Genomic DNA, 16,554 nt, shown 5'->3' with positions numbered 1-16,554 from the left:
TGTTTGGGAGCTCAGAATTGGCAGGGAGATGATGCCAGAACCTTCTGCCTGGTCAGGAGTGTCCAGGGGGCTGGATTGGAAGGGAGCAGTGGGAAGAAGAAACCTTCTAAACCTCCAAGTGAAGCTAGAGCAGCTATGAATACCAAGAACTATCTTTACATGACACAGAGGCCAGGAGCACTCCTTGAGACCTTTCCTTCCTTTATTGAGATAATGACCAGGTGGTGGACAGCACAAAGGGCAGAGGGCGAGCAGGACCACCCTGGAGTGCATGCAGTAGTAAGACATGGGGCTGAGAAGCAGTGAGGTTCCTTGGGGGAGCCCTTCAAAGGGCACAAGCAGATTCTGGGAGTACCCATGGCCCAGCTGCACACACGGGAAAGCCTCTGGGCTGGGGAAGGTTGAGGAAGGGGTTGGAGACTTTAGGGAAGACCCCTGGCACCTGTGGATGGTACCCTATGCATTTAGCTAATGGCATTCAGTGCATGGACCAAGGTGTGCAGCTCATCCTGGACCCCCTCCAAGGAGCGCCGAATAGTGTGAGGACTGTCCAGAACATCAACAGCCAGTGTGTACGGGTCAAACTTCACCGAGAATGGGCGCTGGATACGGGAGGCATAGTTCCTGGGGAGAGAAGCCGGCATGAATCTTTCAATCACAGGAGACTGGGTACGGGCATGAGAAAGCAAGCTGCAGTCAGGTGGCTTGCAACAGGATCTGCGACCTCTGGGAGCATGGGGAAATGGTTTTTCTGCGTCTCCCACACCCCCAAAGCCCATTCTAGACACTCAGGAGATTAAAGCCTCCTCAGAGGCCATAGTAAAAGAAAAGGCCCCAGCACCTCTTGCAGGCAGGCCTCTGTAGAGCACTCCATTCCCCAGCTAGGCCTCCTCCTTCAGGAAGCCTTCCTTGGCTATGTGTCCTAGAGAGTCCTTAAACTGGTGTGGAAATGCCAGGTGCAGTATAACAGGCCTGGAGACGTGATGAGGACCGTCCTGCCAGTCTCTCCTCTTCAGACCCCTGTGTAACTGGATCCCTGCCTTTGGACTGCCCACTCCCTCTGTAATCTTTGCCCCCAAGGTTAGCTATCACGGTGCCTCTTTTTCCCCCTTCTCTGTCCCCATCCCACTTGGGCCTGTGGTGCTCAGAGGATGAGAGACACAGGCTCCGCTGAGTCCCGGAAGGCTGGCCTGGACCTGCCTTTGCCCTTGCCTTGACCCTGTGCTGCTGGTCTCCCTCTCCTCAGACTTTCAAGGCTCCCTCTTGGAGCATGCACACTTGTTACATAGGGGTGTTGCTGAGGGGGCAAAATGAGCTCTCAAGAGGAGACAAGGTCTGGCTTGCACAGGTGAGGTGGGATGAGGCTCCTTCCTCAAGGCCTCACCCACCTGAGCTTGTCCTTGGCATCACTGAAGCTCTCAGACACAAAGTACACCGGCTGGTAGGTCTGGTCTTGGTAGGGCTGCACAGCGGCCGCGTCTGGGTCAAAGGCCCGGACCTCAGGCTCTTCTGACAGGGAGTGCTAGAGAGGGGGGAGGGGCATCACAGCCAAGGGCTCAAGGAAACTGAGTGATGTGGGCCTCCCTCCTCCCACAAAGGTTCTTGGCCAGTGTATAGTGGGGTCTGGGCACACGTTCTCTAGAATAGGCTGAATCTCAGCCCTGGGCCAAGGAGACTCTCTTGACGGGAGCAGGGCCCTCCACACCCTGACCCCCGGTCTCCTTTGCTGAGGGCTGGGAGCAGGGTAATCTCACCAGAAGCTCTCCATAGGAGGACAACAGTCCCGCACCGTAAGCCTTCAGCTCCCCGTTCTGTTTGCACAGCCCGAACTCCACAGTGAACCAGTACACCTGCCAGATAGTCAGCAGAGTCACCTAAAATCACCGGACACCACGCACAGCCCCTCTAGGTATAATAGCCCACCACCCACAACAGGCAAGGCTGGTCTTGGGAACATAAAGGAAGGTCTGAGCTCTGCCTAGGGCCCTGAAAACCAACCGTAGAGAGTTTCTCGATTTCTTCATCTGAGGCCCCCAGAGAGGCAAGTCCAATGTCCTGTGGATAGAGAAGGAGGCTGAAGTATGGAAAGACTCTGCTCTGGCATTGTACTTGAAGCAAGGGCACTGGGTATCAGCTACCTCTCCAGGGGTCCCTTGGAACCTACACTGCATAGACCGGCCAAGACAGCCAAGAGCCCAGGACCTGCAGTTCCCAGAATGACCAGCAGGTGGCAGCACAAACCATGGAACTCTCTCCCCTGGGACCGCACTCCCAGCCAGTCCCTTCCTGTTGGAGGAACTATCTCCATTTCAGCATTTGTTGCCTGAAAGTCTTGTGGACCCATAAGGGCAATGTCTACCCCAGAGGAGAGCCCCATCAAATGAAACTTGTGAATCTCTGGTTCAATCAAACCTCCCTGGTTTCTGCCCTGAGGCCCTAGACACACCTGGGAGAACTGGGCAAATGTGCGGTCAGCCAACATCGGTACATGTCCCAACAGCTCATGGCAGCAGTCCCTGTGTGAGGCCAAGAGAGAAGGAAAAGTGGAGTGGACAGGGTCTCTGTCCTTGCCCAGGGACAAGGAGGCCTTGGCCCCTCCACACCTCTGTCCTCACTGTGCAGAGATATTACTGGGCCGCAAGTTCAGGACCCCGTGCCCCAGGTGGCATACTCACGGCTCAGGTGAGTGCATGGGTGAGGAGGCATGGCGGATGTACTGTGTGCATTGAAACACACGGAAGGCCAGGCTGGCCAGAAAATCACGGGCAGACAGGAGGCCGGCCACGGGTCGCAGCTGGAAGCCAGTCCGTTCTGCAAGGGGCCACACATCAGGGTAGGCAGAGGGGGTACCCCTCCCTGCCCTACTTCCTCTGCATCCGCACCCTTCAAGAAGCGGGACACGTCCTCCAGCTGTGGGATGCTGTCCTCTCGGTAGCCGCAGTACCGTTCCAGAAGCTGGAAAGCCTCTAGGTGCTCCCGGCAGGCGTGGGTAGCATAGAGGCCCTTCAGTGTGCCATAGACTTCTTTCCTGCAGGCCGCAGGGTCTCAGGGACTTGCCTGATGTTGGGGCTCTCCCCATGACCGCCCCAGCTGCTCACAGCCTTCCCCCCGCACACATAATGGATGCTTTGGCTGCTTCCATCAGCCTCCTGAACTGTGGACCTCCATTAATAGGTAGGACATTTGTGTGGCTGAAGGGAACCCAGAAGTTGGGAAGGGACCAAAATGGACATCTCTGGGTGATCTGATATTCTGGGCCACTAGATGGCCTTCCTCTGACTGACCTTAGTCTCTCCTGTTATACCAGTGTTCCCAGAGGTGGCCCTCACAGACAGGGAGTTTGGGGGTGTCTCTCTCTGGTCCTTCTCATGCCCAACCCTGTCCTGCCCCAGCCACATGTGAGCAGGGTCTTACCAGGTAGCAATTTCCTCTGCAGTGTACTCCACATGGGGAATTGGTTCGCCCCTGTGGAGGGGATTGGTGGTCAATAGGGCCCCCCTCCATCTCAGAGAGAGAGAGTGGGAAAGATGGGGTGAGGCACTTATCCTGAAGCTACATCAGCTGTTCAGAGGCCTTTGGAGTACAGAATGGACTGGGTGGGGTATGCTGACCCCAACCTGCTGCTTAGCCTGTCTGCCTCAGGCTCCTTAGCTGTGACTAGGAATAATGCCAGTGCCCAACACAGAGCACCAAAGAAGAGACAGACAAGCTGACATGTGAAGCTGTGAGGCAGCAAACCAGCCACCTCCTCCCTCATCTCCTCCCCTTTTTTACAGGCTGGGGACTCTGTCCCACACGCAGGCTCCTTACTGCTTGTACTGGAAGGCAATCTCTGCAATCAGCTTCCGGCGCTGGCGGTACACCTGGTCAGAGAAGCCCTGATGGCCAAGGGACACACATCAGGAGGAATCCGGGCTCTCCCTGCTCCCCAGACCAGGGTCAGTCCTTAGCTGTGCCCACCCCACAGGCCTCAGCTATGGGATGCAGTCAGGACAGCAGGCTCACCGGGTGGTCCAGATCCAGGTCAGGGTCAAATTTGGTGACCAGGTGGTGACACTTGTCCAATTCTGACACTTTCCTTGGGAACCAGGGAACTTCACAGGCAACAGAGACAAAAGGGCCCAGGTGAGTATGGGCCCATGGTTCGCTTTGGCCATCCTGAGTCTAGCCTTCCCTAGGGACCTCCTACAGGGCAGAGGTTGCTGGGATGTATGAAAAGAACCAGAGCAAGGGTGAAGCCAGCATGGAGGGACACCAACACTCTGTGGACACTTTAGGGTCTCCCCTGGCAGGATGCTCTGCCCCCCAGGCCTCAAGATCATTAGTAGCACTCAGGGACAGAAATGCATCCTCACCCTTGTCCTCTCTGGCACTGCGCACATCGTCAGACACCCGACGCACAGAACTGAGGAGGGCGGCCAGGTCTCCACTGGGCACCTCGAAGCGCACAAAGTACTCCAGGTGGGGACTTCCTGCCAGTGGCTTCTGGGCAGGCCGGGTCTCTAAGTGGTGGATTTTGGCTTCAAATGTCTTTGGGAGCAAGAGCAGAAAGAGGGAGAAGGAGAGAGACAGATAGGGAGGGAGCAATGGAGACAGATGGGAGGAAAGAGTGGAGAGAAATGAAGACCGATGGAGAGAGGCAGAGAAAATGGAGAACAAGAAGACGGGAAGGGAGCAACAGAGAGATTGAGAGAGACAGATGGGGGAGCAATGGAGAGAGGTGGAGAAGAGATGGAGAGAGGAAGAGAGAGATGCAGACAGGTGGGGAGGGATGGAGAGACAGAATAATGGAAAAGAGGGAGATGGAGGAGGCAGGCCTGGTCAGTTTTTTGTCCCCGCCTATGAATTTTGGAATGTGTCACCCATAGATTGGGTTTTGTCTCATGCATCCATCCAGGAATCATCACAGCTGTGTCTTTGCCTCCTTTATGGACAGGCCTGTTTGTCTGTCTGGAGGTCATACCAGATACCCTAATTTCCCTGCTGACGGGAGGTCCCACCCCGTAATGGTCTCATTTGGCTTACTGGCCACACCCAAGGGCCTGGACCGCACTCTACCATATCAAAGACACAAGGCTCAGGCCCAGACAGAGCAACTAGGATACCCAGGACTGGTGGGCAAGGGTTGACTTCGCCTCCACCTTCTGTTGCCCAGCAACAAAACTCTTAGGCCATGGAGTCAACTCTGGGAGCTCACAGGGATTCTGGCTTTAATGTCATTTGCGAGTTCTTCTAGGGGGGCAGGTCATTCGCCAAAGCAGTAATGCAATCAGGGCTTCGTTAGGCCCTTGGGCAGGTGGGTAAGAGGCCCTATGCATGGCAGTGGGTGTCAGGCAGCTGAGGTTGGATAGTGGAGCTGAAGAGTAGTCCCTGAGACCTAGCCTTTGTGGGCCTGAGCAGACATATTTCTGCCCTGGAGAGGGACACAGCCATTCTTACATGTTTTATGTGTGCTTGCCCTGGCACACCAAGCCAGCAGCCCATAGGCCTCACCTCAAATACTTTCACAGCCCGGGACAGTGAGGAGGGTTTTGTGCCCCTCAGGGAGAAGAGCAGGTTGAGAACAGCCTTCCCATCCTGCTCCTCAAATACCACAGCCTCCAGGGGGTTCCCAGGTTCCGAGGAGGCTACTGCCGCTGCCGCTGCCGCCGCTGCAGCTGCTGCCGCCTCCCTCTCTTTCCGAGCGTCCTCGATGAGACTCTGCCGCCGCCCGATGAACCTTGGGGACTGGGGGTGGGGTGGGGTGGTCAGAGAGATGCCTGTGTCTCCACGCGGGTGCCACCACTGATCCAGCTGTCCCCTGCCACTCCCTCCACGGGATGACATGAGAGGATGGAGAACAGAACACGCTAGTCAGTGTTCTGACTGCAGATGGTGGGCAGGTTGTCAAAGCCATGGCAGAGCTGGAGGGCAAGGGCTCCTGGCCACCATCTCCCAAAGTAGAGGTGCCCTGTCACCTGCCTCCTGGGCATAGACGTAACTGGATTAGTGATAGAGGACTATGACTCAGGCTGTTTCTCCTGATTTCTGTGGGCAGCACCCAGAGCCCCGAGGAGACAGAGCCCAGAGCCTCAGGCATCACCAGGCAGTGGATAGCTTGGGTGGCTCATTCAGGGAGCGCATACTATATACTCAGTTAAACAAGCATCCCTCCCCTCCCAATTTCCTGAGAGAGGCATGGGGCTAGCTCTTCGGCAGGTGGCTGTGCGTGCTGTCCTCTCACCTGGAAATACCCCCACAAAATGTCTCCAGCTACCCTATTTCTTTTCTGTTTGTACCCTGCCACCTCCTCCTGGCTACCTTGTCGAAGTCTGAGTATGGTTACCTCAGTATGGCCTCTGCCGGCTGTGTGTCTGCCACAGCTGTGAACCAGTGTGCCCAATCCTCCAACACCCAGAACTACCTGGACCTGAGTGAGGAGGGGCCTGAACTCTTAGCTGGGATCTAAGCTCCCCAAAAGGTTCTGAGTCCTTCAGTTGACATAATAAGCCACCCCGGGCTTTGAGGATGTCACAGTCATAGGGAGAAGCATCCCCTCTGGAGCCCCCTCCTGACTTCCAGCAAGACACTGTGAATACATCCAGAGCCACAGGTTCCCTGGGAAAGAAACACGTGACTGGGCGGTTCCCAAGGAAGCTGAGGGGAGAGCCGTGCAGCTGAGAGGTGTGAGGGGCCCTTTGACCCCGCTGTCACCTCTTGAGAAGTGCCTGCAAATTAAATTTCTAAAGGTCACACTTAATGGTCTCATTAAGGTCTCTGTTGGGCCACGGCAATGGCTATATGGGGTTCCAAGGAAAATCTGAAAGCCCTTTTCGTGTCCAGGCTGGCAGAAGGGACTGTCCGATGTCTTGGCAGCACCTCCACCGTGATCCCTGGGGCTCCCTGACACAGGGAACACAGAAACAGGGCAGTGGAAAGGTGAAAGGAGACACAGGAATTGCCCCAGAGCCAGGGACCACTTCTAGCTTTGTACAGGACAGACCAGCCATTTACTGACCAGGTCTCCCCAGAAGTGTACACTGCAGGAACCCCACACCCTGTGACAGGCAAGCCTAGAGAACCCCAAGAGGGCAGACAAGTGGGGGGCTACTGGAGGGGGACCTGAATCATGGGGCTCTCTCCCAAGACCACCCAAGGGAAATTATCCCCCTACTTCATGAAATAGGACCCACAGAAGCCCACAGAAGTCCCAGAAAGGATAGCACAGGGTGACAGGCACTGGCTGTCCCCGCGGAGTCCAGCAGGACACAGCAGAGGCATTTATTTACCCAAGTACAGGAATATCTACTAGGGCTAGGACCCAAACTAACCCTGGGACAGGATGGGACAGAGACCCACTCCAACCCTGGGTTCCAGACACTGGGTGGACTCTAAGCCTGGGGTATCCACCCACCAGCAGGTGCAGAAGCTGCTCCAGATACCCCTGGGTGACAGCATGCCCTTCTCACCATGATGGCTTCAACCTGCTTGGCATCCTGCTCCGAGACGGCCCTTCTGAAGCCCTTGGGCTGTGGCGAGGAGGCGCTGGGGGTGGGCATAGTGCAGCCTGGTGGTCCTGGGTTCTGTCTCCACAGCCCTTGCCGGGCAGGCGGCCTCTTAAAGGCCAGGCTGACGTCAAAGCCCCTCTGGGTCCCCCACCTCCTACCTCCTGCGCATCCTCTCCACGCCTGCTGCGCCTGAGGGAGGCGGGGGTGGGCATAGAGCGAGGGCGACGAGAAAGGCCTCCGTCCCATTAGATCTAATTGCATCCACTGTCACAGGCACCTGCCTCTGAATCACCCTCAGCCCGAGGCACGACATGAGGACAGGGACTAACTGGTGTTCTGCAGGGCAGGAGACAGATACAGGACCTCTGCTCAAACCAGGGCACGCAGGAAGGGTCATGCTGGATTCCCAAGGGCTCATGTTGTGAAAACTATAGCCCCTGGGAACAAGTAGGTCCAGAAGCCCCCTGGTGGCTTTTTGGGTATCTTTAAGTCCCCTCCAAGGCACAGGTCATGTTCCCCCAGCCCCATGTAACAGTGTGCCATCTACTCACTCCTTCAGTTTTATATGTGCTGGCACGGGGGCTGGATCCTCAGGCAGGTCCTGTGAGACAGGAGGCTATTCCCTATAGTGTTTCCAAGACTGGCCCACTTTTGCAGGGTTCCTATCCCCCTGATTATCATACCCTGGAAGGCATTGCCCAGGAGATGGTGCCAACCCTAGCCCCTGGCATCTCCCTAGGACCCTCTGACCTCACCTCCTATGGGAGCAGAGTTCTCCTTTAGTTATGAGGGTTCTGAGCTCCCCCACTCACTTCCTGACTCGTGGTCTCAAGCTAGCTGCAGCCCCAGTCTCAGCTGGCCCCCATGTAAGGGCACACTCAGTGATCATCTCTCCCATGGCACTCCAAGGTCTCACACCAAGTGATCTTTTGTTTTCCAGTTACCAACCACCCCCACTTACACAAAGACCCACCACACCTTCCTCAGCCAAGGAAAAGGAGACCAGGGAGGGGACCTTTCTCAGTGGCAGATGAGTTTTGCTGGACCCACCCCACCTCCCTGGGGTCGTTTTCTTCCTGTGGGTAATTGCTCAGGACAACTACCCTTCTGGAAAGGTGTCCTCTTACTAAGGGAATTGAGAAAGAGTACCCCCCTTGTCCCTCTGGATACTATAGGGTCAGCAGAAGTGCCCAAAGGACAGAGCTCACCCTGAAAATGGCCACCCTGGGACTCCGAGGACCCAGCACACAAGAAATAGCAAGAGCCAGAAGCCCTGAACTCTCAACCCCCAGTTAGCCGCCCCTCCCACTGATCACTGCACAAGTCACACTCTGCTTCCTAGGCATCACTCAGCTCTCAGGAACTGCCTGCAGTGTTCACCATGACCAGCCCCAGCTCTTCCCAACTCTCTCTTTCACAGCAGGAACTGGGAGTTCCCCCAAACAGCCTGCCACACCACTGCCTTGCGCTACAACCCTCACTGGCTCCCTTTGCCCTCTGGAAGCAAGATACAGGCTGAGTGAGCACAAAGGGGAATCCCTAACCTCCCCTGGCAACCTTCTGCACCCCCCTCACAATTCCTGTTCCAGGGCAGCCGGGGGCTTCGTGATACCCAGATTAACATGCCATCTCTCATCCACCTTCTCTGAGCAAGCTCCTATGAGTCCCCTAAAACCCAGCTCAGCTACCATTTACTCTGCAATGCCTACTCTCTCTTACTGCATGAACACCCCCCCCCCAATGTCCCATGCCCCTCTCTGAACTCTCCCTGGGTCAGCAACCCTGCTGACTTGGCCCACTCCTATCTCTGTGCGCCCACCCCAGCCCTGACCTGTCTGGTGTCCCAGGACTCCCCGTACAGTGCTCTCAACAGCTCAGAATGGGGTCCTATGGAGACACTCCCACCATGAAGGCAGAGCTGGCTGCACCATAGTCTTTCATCCTGAGGACTGGGGGCTGCTGCCCAGACCCACAGGGCCTGCATGCCCAGCCCCCCAGATCTTCACATCCCCCCCCCAGGCTCCTCCTTTGGAGGGTGCTGGGGATTCCTGGGTGAGGCAAGTCCAGGCTGGTCCACCCACCCAGCTTGGCGTTTACTTGGGTGACACAGGGTAGGAGGGGCCTGTATCCAATCCTGCAGAGGGGGCCGCTGCACAGTACCACAAATGTGGATTTAACCTTTCCGCAAAGGTCTGACACTGACACAAATATTGCTTTTGAATTACTTTTCTTGCCTTGGCTGGAGGTGCTTGCAGAGAAGACATTGGCAGGAGTGGGGAACGTGTGCTCTCCAGACCCTTGTCTGTGCCTGGGCTCACTCAAACAGCACCTGGTCGAGGCTTGAGAACGTGATGAGTTTGGACTCTCTTGGGAGGTAACTGCTGCCCCAGACTCTTGCCTCTGTTCATGACCAGCCTGGTAGCACACCCAGGCTTCTGTGTACTGTCTGTGGGATACCTACACACACACACACACACACACACACACACACACACACACACAGAAACACAGGCAAGCAGACAGACACACACACAGACACACACACACACACAGACACACACACAGACACACAGACAGATACACATACACATACACACACACACACACACACACACACACACACACACACACACACACACACACCAGGGCTGGCTGACCAGACTGTGCCCAAGTCTAAGGCATCTGTAGGCACAGAGAAGCCCAGGACACTTTAGCCCTCTCCTACCCCAGTTTGATGGGGAAGACCTCAAGAGGCCCCTCATGCCTGCCCTTGGTCAGGCTTCTGGGCCTCAGCCCTGCTCCATGTTAGATGGCCCCGCCTCCTGTCAAAGCTCACCAAAGGCCAGGCAGCTTCTGTTCAGCCACTTCCACATTTCAGGATGAGACCCTTGCCGTGAAGATTCACCCCAGGCCTGCAGAGGAGTACCTTCCTCTCCGCTTTCAGACAAACCCATTCTACAGAAGAAAGGTTTGAGTCCCAGACACGCACAACCTCCTGGACCACACAGCCAGTTTCTAGTCCAGGTCCCTGCTCCCAACACTTCAGTATTCAAGGAAGACAGCAGGGGTGTGGCTCAGGTCCCCCAGCTGCAGCTGCCAAACCTCACTTTGAAGGGACATTGACACTTGAGGGCAGGACAGGGCTGGAAAGAGGCTTCTGGTTGGTTGAAGTGAGGTTTCCAGGTCTCCCTGGACAGCATTCAGGCTGAAAGCCAAGCCCACTGGGCTGAGGAGTGGTTGGGAGGCAGCCCCTAGCAGTAAAGAAAGGAGACTGGGCTGAAGTGCAAGGCCTGTACAGTCGGCCCTTGCCTGCTCTGGGCTCAGATGGGTGCTGGGGCCATAGCCAGCCCCTCCTCCTTCCTGAGCCCTCTGCCCCCCTGCAAAGCCTGTGCCTTTCACAGTCATCCTGAATAATTACCCTCCTCTGTCACCACAGCGATTAGGCCTGCAGAGCCGGGCAACACACGGGGCCTTTCTCTCTCCTCAGCCTCTTTCAGCACGGTGCTTAATTGTCCATAATGACAGCGCACCCACTCCCTGGCATTGGTGTGGCTGGATCCCACCCTGATGTGCAGGCTGCTGCCTTATCCTGTTCACACCCTGCTGATGTGGGCCTCCCTGCCCGGGACACCAAGGACTGGTGGGGATGATCCCTGGTCCTGGGGCTAGGACCCCAGCCACACCAATCACCCCAGCTCTACCCTACAGCTTTGGGCACTGTGGAAACCTGTGTGCATTTTGGGACACGTGCCCCTACAAACTAGACGAAAAGGCCACTTCCAATCAGCACTATGGCCTTCTGCAAGAGCCTGGGCAAATGTGCACAGCCATGCCATACACCCACACCAATCCTCATGAACACACACATGATGAGAACACACAGGTATCCATACAGACACATACAAGATGAAAACACACATGTGGACACACATGAGATAAATAAACACATATGTCCATATGTGGAAACATACTAAATGAGTACACATATGTTCACTATATGTGAACATGCACAAGATGAGAACACACAGGTATCCACATGTGGATAAAAATGAGATGAACATGTAACCATGACCACATGTAGACAGACACACATACAGACACAGATGTTCACAGACACACATAAACATGCACATATGTCTACCATAGACATACAGAAGAGTGCATGTTTGTACAGAGACACATGAGCATACACATATCTATATGAGGACATACATAGGAATACAAACATGTATAAAAACATACATGTACACATATGGCCATATACAGACACATATTCAGAGAGAAATGAGCACACACAAATGTATATACACACAGGTATAACATAGAGACACATGGGTACACATTCATGCACACAAATATGTATGCATACACAGATCTATAGGTATTCACAGTGCTTACACACAAAGACACACAAATACACTTAGATGTAGGGAGACAGGCACATATACACATGCACACACAGAGGCAGCCATATGCACACACAAACACACATGTACACAGATATACATATGTGCAGAGAAACAGGCACACACAGGTACACACATATAAATAGGCACACACGTATACATATTATGTTCATGCATCTGCATACATGCTATACATATAGACCTACTCATACACACACAATACCCCACACACTTTGACAAGTCCACACAAATTACTCTCTACAGAACCACAGGGTGCCAAGGTCTTGAGAAACCCATCACCAGATGGGCTCTGGGGCCAGTGTTCCTGCTCACAGAGATGCAGGTCCGTGTAATCACCAACTGACATGCCCTGAAAGGTAGTGGGACCCTCTCTGGGATTTAAGTTGCTCAAGACATCATGATCATGTCTGGGTGCTATGCAGAGTGAGCCCCAGACAGAGGGAAAGTGAGGTTACACTTCCCTACCACACAGGAGACTGGGGTGGGCTGGGAAGCAGGGGCCTGGTACCAGCCTGGGCTTTGTAGTCTCATGACTTCAGGTCCATTTGTGGAGGTCTGAGGCGGTGTCCTGTCACCACTCACCTACCCGACTGGAAAGAGAATGAAGCTCCCCGACATCTGGCAGGATCCAGCCGTTCTCATCCTCATCAGACCCAAATGCCAGAGCAATTAGCCCTAACAAGGCCATTGGATGGAGCAGCAGCCTCGGGCTGTAGGCACAGAATATGCACCGGACGGCACGGCAGCGGTCGATAGGAGGCACTTAGGGATAATTGGGCAGTTGGAAGTCAGACCAGAGGCAAGAGCTGCTGGATCAGCCTCCGTGTCTCAACTCTGGCTGAAGCCTCTCCCCACGGAGCCCCCACCTGTCTGCTCCCAGCACCCAGGTCCAGAGTATCCTCCGGGCAGCCCACCCGTCTAGCATCTAAGCCATGTTCATCTTTGGCTGGTAAGATCAGCACTCTTTCTCTTCCTGATCATATGGGGCCTGCCTCAGTCCTGGAGACCCACTGTCTGCAGGGAAGAGGGCTCCAGCTCAGCTCAGCCCCTCATACCTTAGGACTCAGTCTCCTTGTCTTCACAGTGGGTTCCTGGGAGCCACCCTGGCAGATCTCAGGAGCTCCGGTCCTTCCAAAGAACCCTGCATCTGCCGAGGGATGGAGGGCCCTTCTGTGAGCTCCCATTGAGAGATGGCTTTGAGTCATATGTCTGCAGCCTTCTCAAAGGCCAAGGGGCCTAGGTCGGAGTGGTCCTTCCAGATGAGGGGACCAATAGCCAGAGTACAACCAGTGCAGGGAGGGAGAGGGATGTCTAGGGGACAGGTTACAGAGCCAAGTGTCCATCTGTTAGTCCTAGCCAACAGGATGTCACCATGATAGCAGGGCCTCACATCAGCAGAGGCTCACAGCTGCCCCTACGTCACCTGGCAACCCACACACCAACCCTGAGGCTCTTTTATAGCGAGGTACCAGATGCCAAAGGTATTGGTGGCTACATGTGTGACCAGGCCAGGGACCCATGATCTATATCTCAGTGTATTTGGTCTGCATGTGAGTGTGTATGTGCATGCTCATGTACATGCATATGCCCACGAGCAAATGTCCTTGGGCACATGTGAATGGGTCTATATGCACATGTAGGCAGGTTTCTACATCCCCAAGCTTTCATATAAGTGTATATGTATACAGTAGGGCCTAGAGGGACTCACCAGCCATGGATATGTGACAGGTGGGGTGACTTCAGGTCCCATACCCCTCAGACCTTTAGAAAATGTCATGGCTCATTCTGAACATCTCATGGTTCTACCAGGTACTCCTGGTTCCTTTCTGTCCCTCTCTAAGGCCCTTGCCTTGCCCTCCCATACCCCCCTGCTCCAGTGAGTCACGTAATACCCTCCACGCCACCTCCCAGAGTACTTGACAGTCTCTGACAAATTAGCCTGTAAAAGCAATAAGAGTGACATTCAGTTCTCATTAGTCACTCACAAGGACCACGGTGTTACCGTGACAGCAATCATGTCTAATTGCAAGAACGGCTGCCTGCCCACCCTAGTCCCACGGAAGCCCTGGAGCCTGTGGGTGACAGTCACCCTCCCACCCTGTGGCAGGGAGGGGCAGTGGTTCCTGCTTTGAATGGGAGTGATCTCTTTGTCATGGTTTGTGGGAGCGAGGGCTGTGTATTCCTCCCTTCCCATCTACAAGGTGGCTCCTGCTCCCCATACCATGAGACCCATGGCTCTGGGCTATGTTAGCAGAGTTATAGTGGCCAAAGTATGTAGCAGGAACAGTCTCAGAGTCTCATTTGCCTTGCATGGGTCAAGCCAAGGCAGAGCAACTTTCTCTAGCCCCTGCCTTCCCTCTGTGGGAAGGGACAGGAAGTGAGACAGTAGCAGACTCCGCAGCTTTGGTCCCCGCCCACCCCTGGACTGCAGAGCCATTCAAGGGAGAAGGTGTAGCTTCCTCATATGTGGGGAGCACCGACAGGGGAGGCCTAGGAGCAGCTGTGCTGAGGTGAAGGCAAAGACTCCCATGAGTTTGGGGTCAGGGGTAACCCTAACACCTCTGTCATTAGGGTACGCTCCTCCAGGTGGAGAGGGCTCCTGTCCCATAGCTTCACAGCCTCATAGTTACCTAGTATAGTGGTTTGAATAACAATGGCCCCACAGGCTATGTATTTGAATGCTCAGTCACCAGGGAGTGGCACTCTTTGAGAAGGGTTAGGAAATGTGGCCTTGTTGGAGTAGGTGTGTCATTTGGGGTGGGCTTTGAGGTTTCAAAAGCCCATGCCAGGCCCAGTCTCTCTTTATCTGGCTCCCTCTCTCTGACCATAGATCAGGATATAACTCTCAACTACTGCTCCAGGGTCTGCCTGCATGTTGCCGTGTCGTGTCATGATGATAATGGACTAAGCCTCTGAAATTGCAAGCTAACCCTCTATTAAATGCTTGCTTTATTATTATGATTAATTAAACTTATTCATTTATTTTACATCCTGACCCCAGTTTCCCCTCCTTCCTCTTCTCCCATTCCCTTCCCCCACCCCCATCACTCCTCCTCTGGTTCTGTCCAGAGAGGAGCAGGCCTCCCCTGGGTGTCAACAAAGCATGGAATGCTTGCTTTTGTAAGAGTTGCATTGGTCATGGTGTCTCTTCACAGCAATAGAACAATGACTAAGACAGAAGTTAGTACCAGACTGTCTGTGGACAGTCAGTCAGTCAGTCTGTCTCTCTCTCTCTCTCTCTCTCTCTCTCTCTCTCTCTCTCTCTCTCTCTGGTTTTTCGGGGTTCCTCCGTGTAGTTTTGGTGCCTGTCCTGGATCTCACTCTGTAGACCAAGCTGACCTCGAACCCACAGAGATCCGCCTGGCTCTGCCTCCCGAGTGCTGGGATTAAAGACGTGCGCCACCACCGCCCGGCTCTGTGGACAGTCTCTTATACCATCTACCCTAGGGTACAGTTTGGATGTGGGGACTGTTTGGACCTGGGACTGAAAGTCTCTAACTCTGTCCTGCCCCTGAACCTGGGCCTCCTCTACAATGCCTGCCACTTTGGGGCTGTGAACCCCCTTTAGGAAGCTGTACCTCAAGATGGCCCCACATCACCACTCTGGAATTCTATGCCAGTGATTCCCACCCCTGCTTGAGGCCGAGGACCCCCGTGGTAGTAATGTGGCCTCCTGGAGGACTTAGCCTGTTCTTCCTCTCAGCACAGCCCTTTCCCCCCGTCTGTGTTCCTGAGAAGCCCAAGGCTGGAGGCCAGAACTAAAGTGGAGACTCAAAGAGAAGAAAGTGAGGTAGTGCGACAGAGATAACCCAGTCCACAGAATGCTTGTTACACAGGCCTGGGCCCTAGCAAACTGATCCCTAGAACACGTATAAAAAGCCAGGTGTGGTGGTGTACGCTTGCAATCTCAGCACTGAGGAGGCAGAGACAGGAGGATCCCTAGGACTCAGCCAGCAAATGCAGCCTACTTGGCAAGCTCCGGGCCCGTGAGAGATACTGCCTCAAAGAACAAAGTGGGCTCACCTGTTGTGCAACACTGTTTCCCCAAGCCAAACAACTGCCATCTTCATGAGTTCACCTGAGGTAAGCTTGCAAAGGATCTTCACAGCTGGGCTTGTTGACTGTTGACTGCCCAGTGTAGAAGGGAGGGGGTAGGGAGAATCACAGAACCCTCACCTGAGCATTCAGCTACTCCTCCCTACGAGCTGTACGTGAGGCTGCCCTGATTGTACTTGGCCGTGGTGTCTTGGGGAAGGGCTCCTATTTATAGTCCGAGGACGACTAGAAGAACGAGGCTTTTCTATGTGGCTATGGGGAAGGCTATCATCCCTGATGAGGGAAGGCTTTCCAGGGTGGCTGCTTTGGGGGTCACCCACACTCTGGTCATTAATGCTTTATCCAGGCTCTAGAAAAGAGCCCAGTAAATCCACTGGTTACTCCAGAGAAACTTTGGTTGAATTGAACTTTGCTTTGTCATTGGGACTTTCTGAGGAAGGAGACAGATGTCCAGCCCCTTCCTCTCCATGCTCCTCCCTGATCCCAGAGAGAAAGTTCTCCCAATGCATCCGAGAACCAACATTCTAGGCTGACCTCTGGCTTCCCGCTGCTGTTCACATACAAACACACGTGAGCACGCACAC

The 16,554-nt window shown here is 54.5% G+C and overlaps 1 protein-coding gene across 1 annotated transcript; it reads right to left on the bottom strand.

The window, feature by feature from the left end:
- Positions 1 to 464: 464 nt before the first annotated feature.
- Th (tyrosine hydroxylase) lies at positions 465 to 7,538 on the bottom strand. Its single transcript, XM_059249688.1, has 13 exons — positions 7,449 to 7,538; positions 5,494 to 5,727; positions 4,356 to 4,530; positions 4,006 to 4,094; positions 3,811 to 3,878; positions 3,415 to 3,465; positions 2,883 to 3,028; positions 2,676 to 2,811; positions 2,447 to 2,516; positions 1,999 to 2,055; positions 1,755 to 1,850; positions 1,389 to 1,522; positions 465 to 624 (listed from the first exon to the last, which is right to left on the bottom strand). The coding sequence occupies exons 1-13, from the start codon at positions 7,536 to 7,538 to the stop codon at positions 465 to 467; spliced, it is 1,506 nt and encodes a 501-aa protein (XP_059105671.1).
- Between the last annotated feature and the right edge of the window lie 9,016 nt (positions 7,539 to 16,554).

Source organism: Peromyscus eremicus, chromosome 1, assembly GCF_949786415.1.
Source record: "Peromyscus eremicus chromosome 1, PerEre_H2_v1, whole genome shotgun sequence".
In the NCBI taxonomy this organism is placed as follows: Eukaryota; Metazoa; Chordata; class Mammalia; order Rodentia; family Cricetidae; genus Peromyscus; species Peromyscus eremicus.
This window is presented reverse-complemented; position numbering and strand designations above follow the sequence as displayed.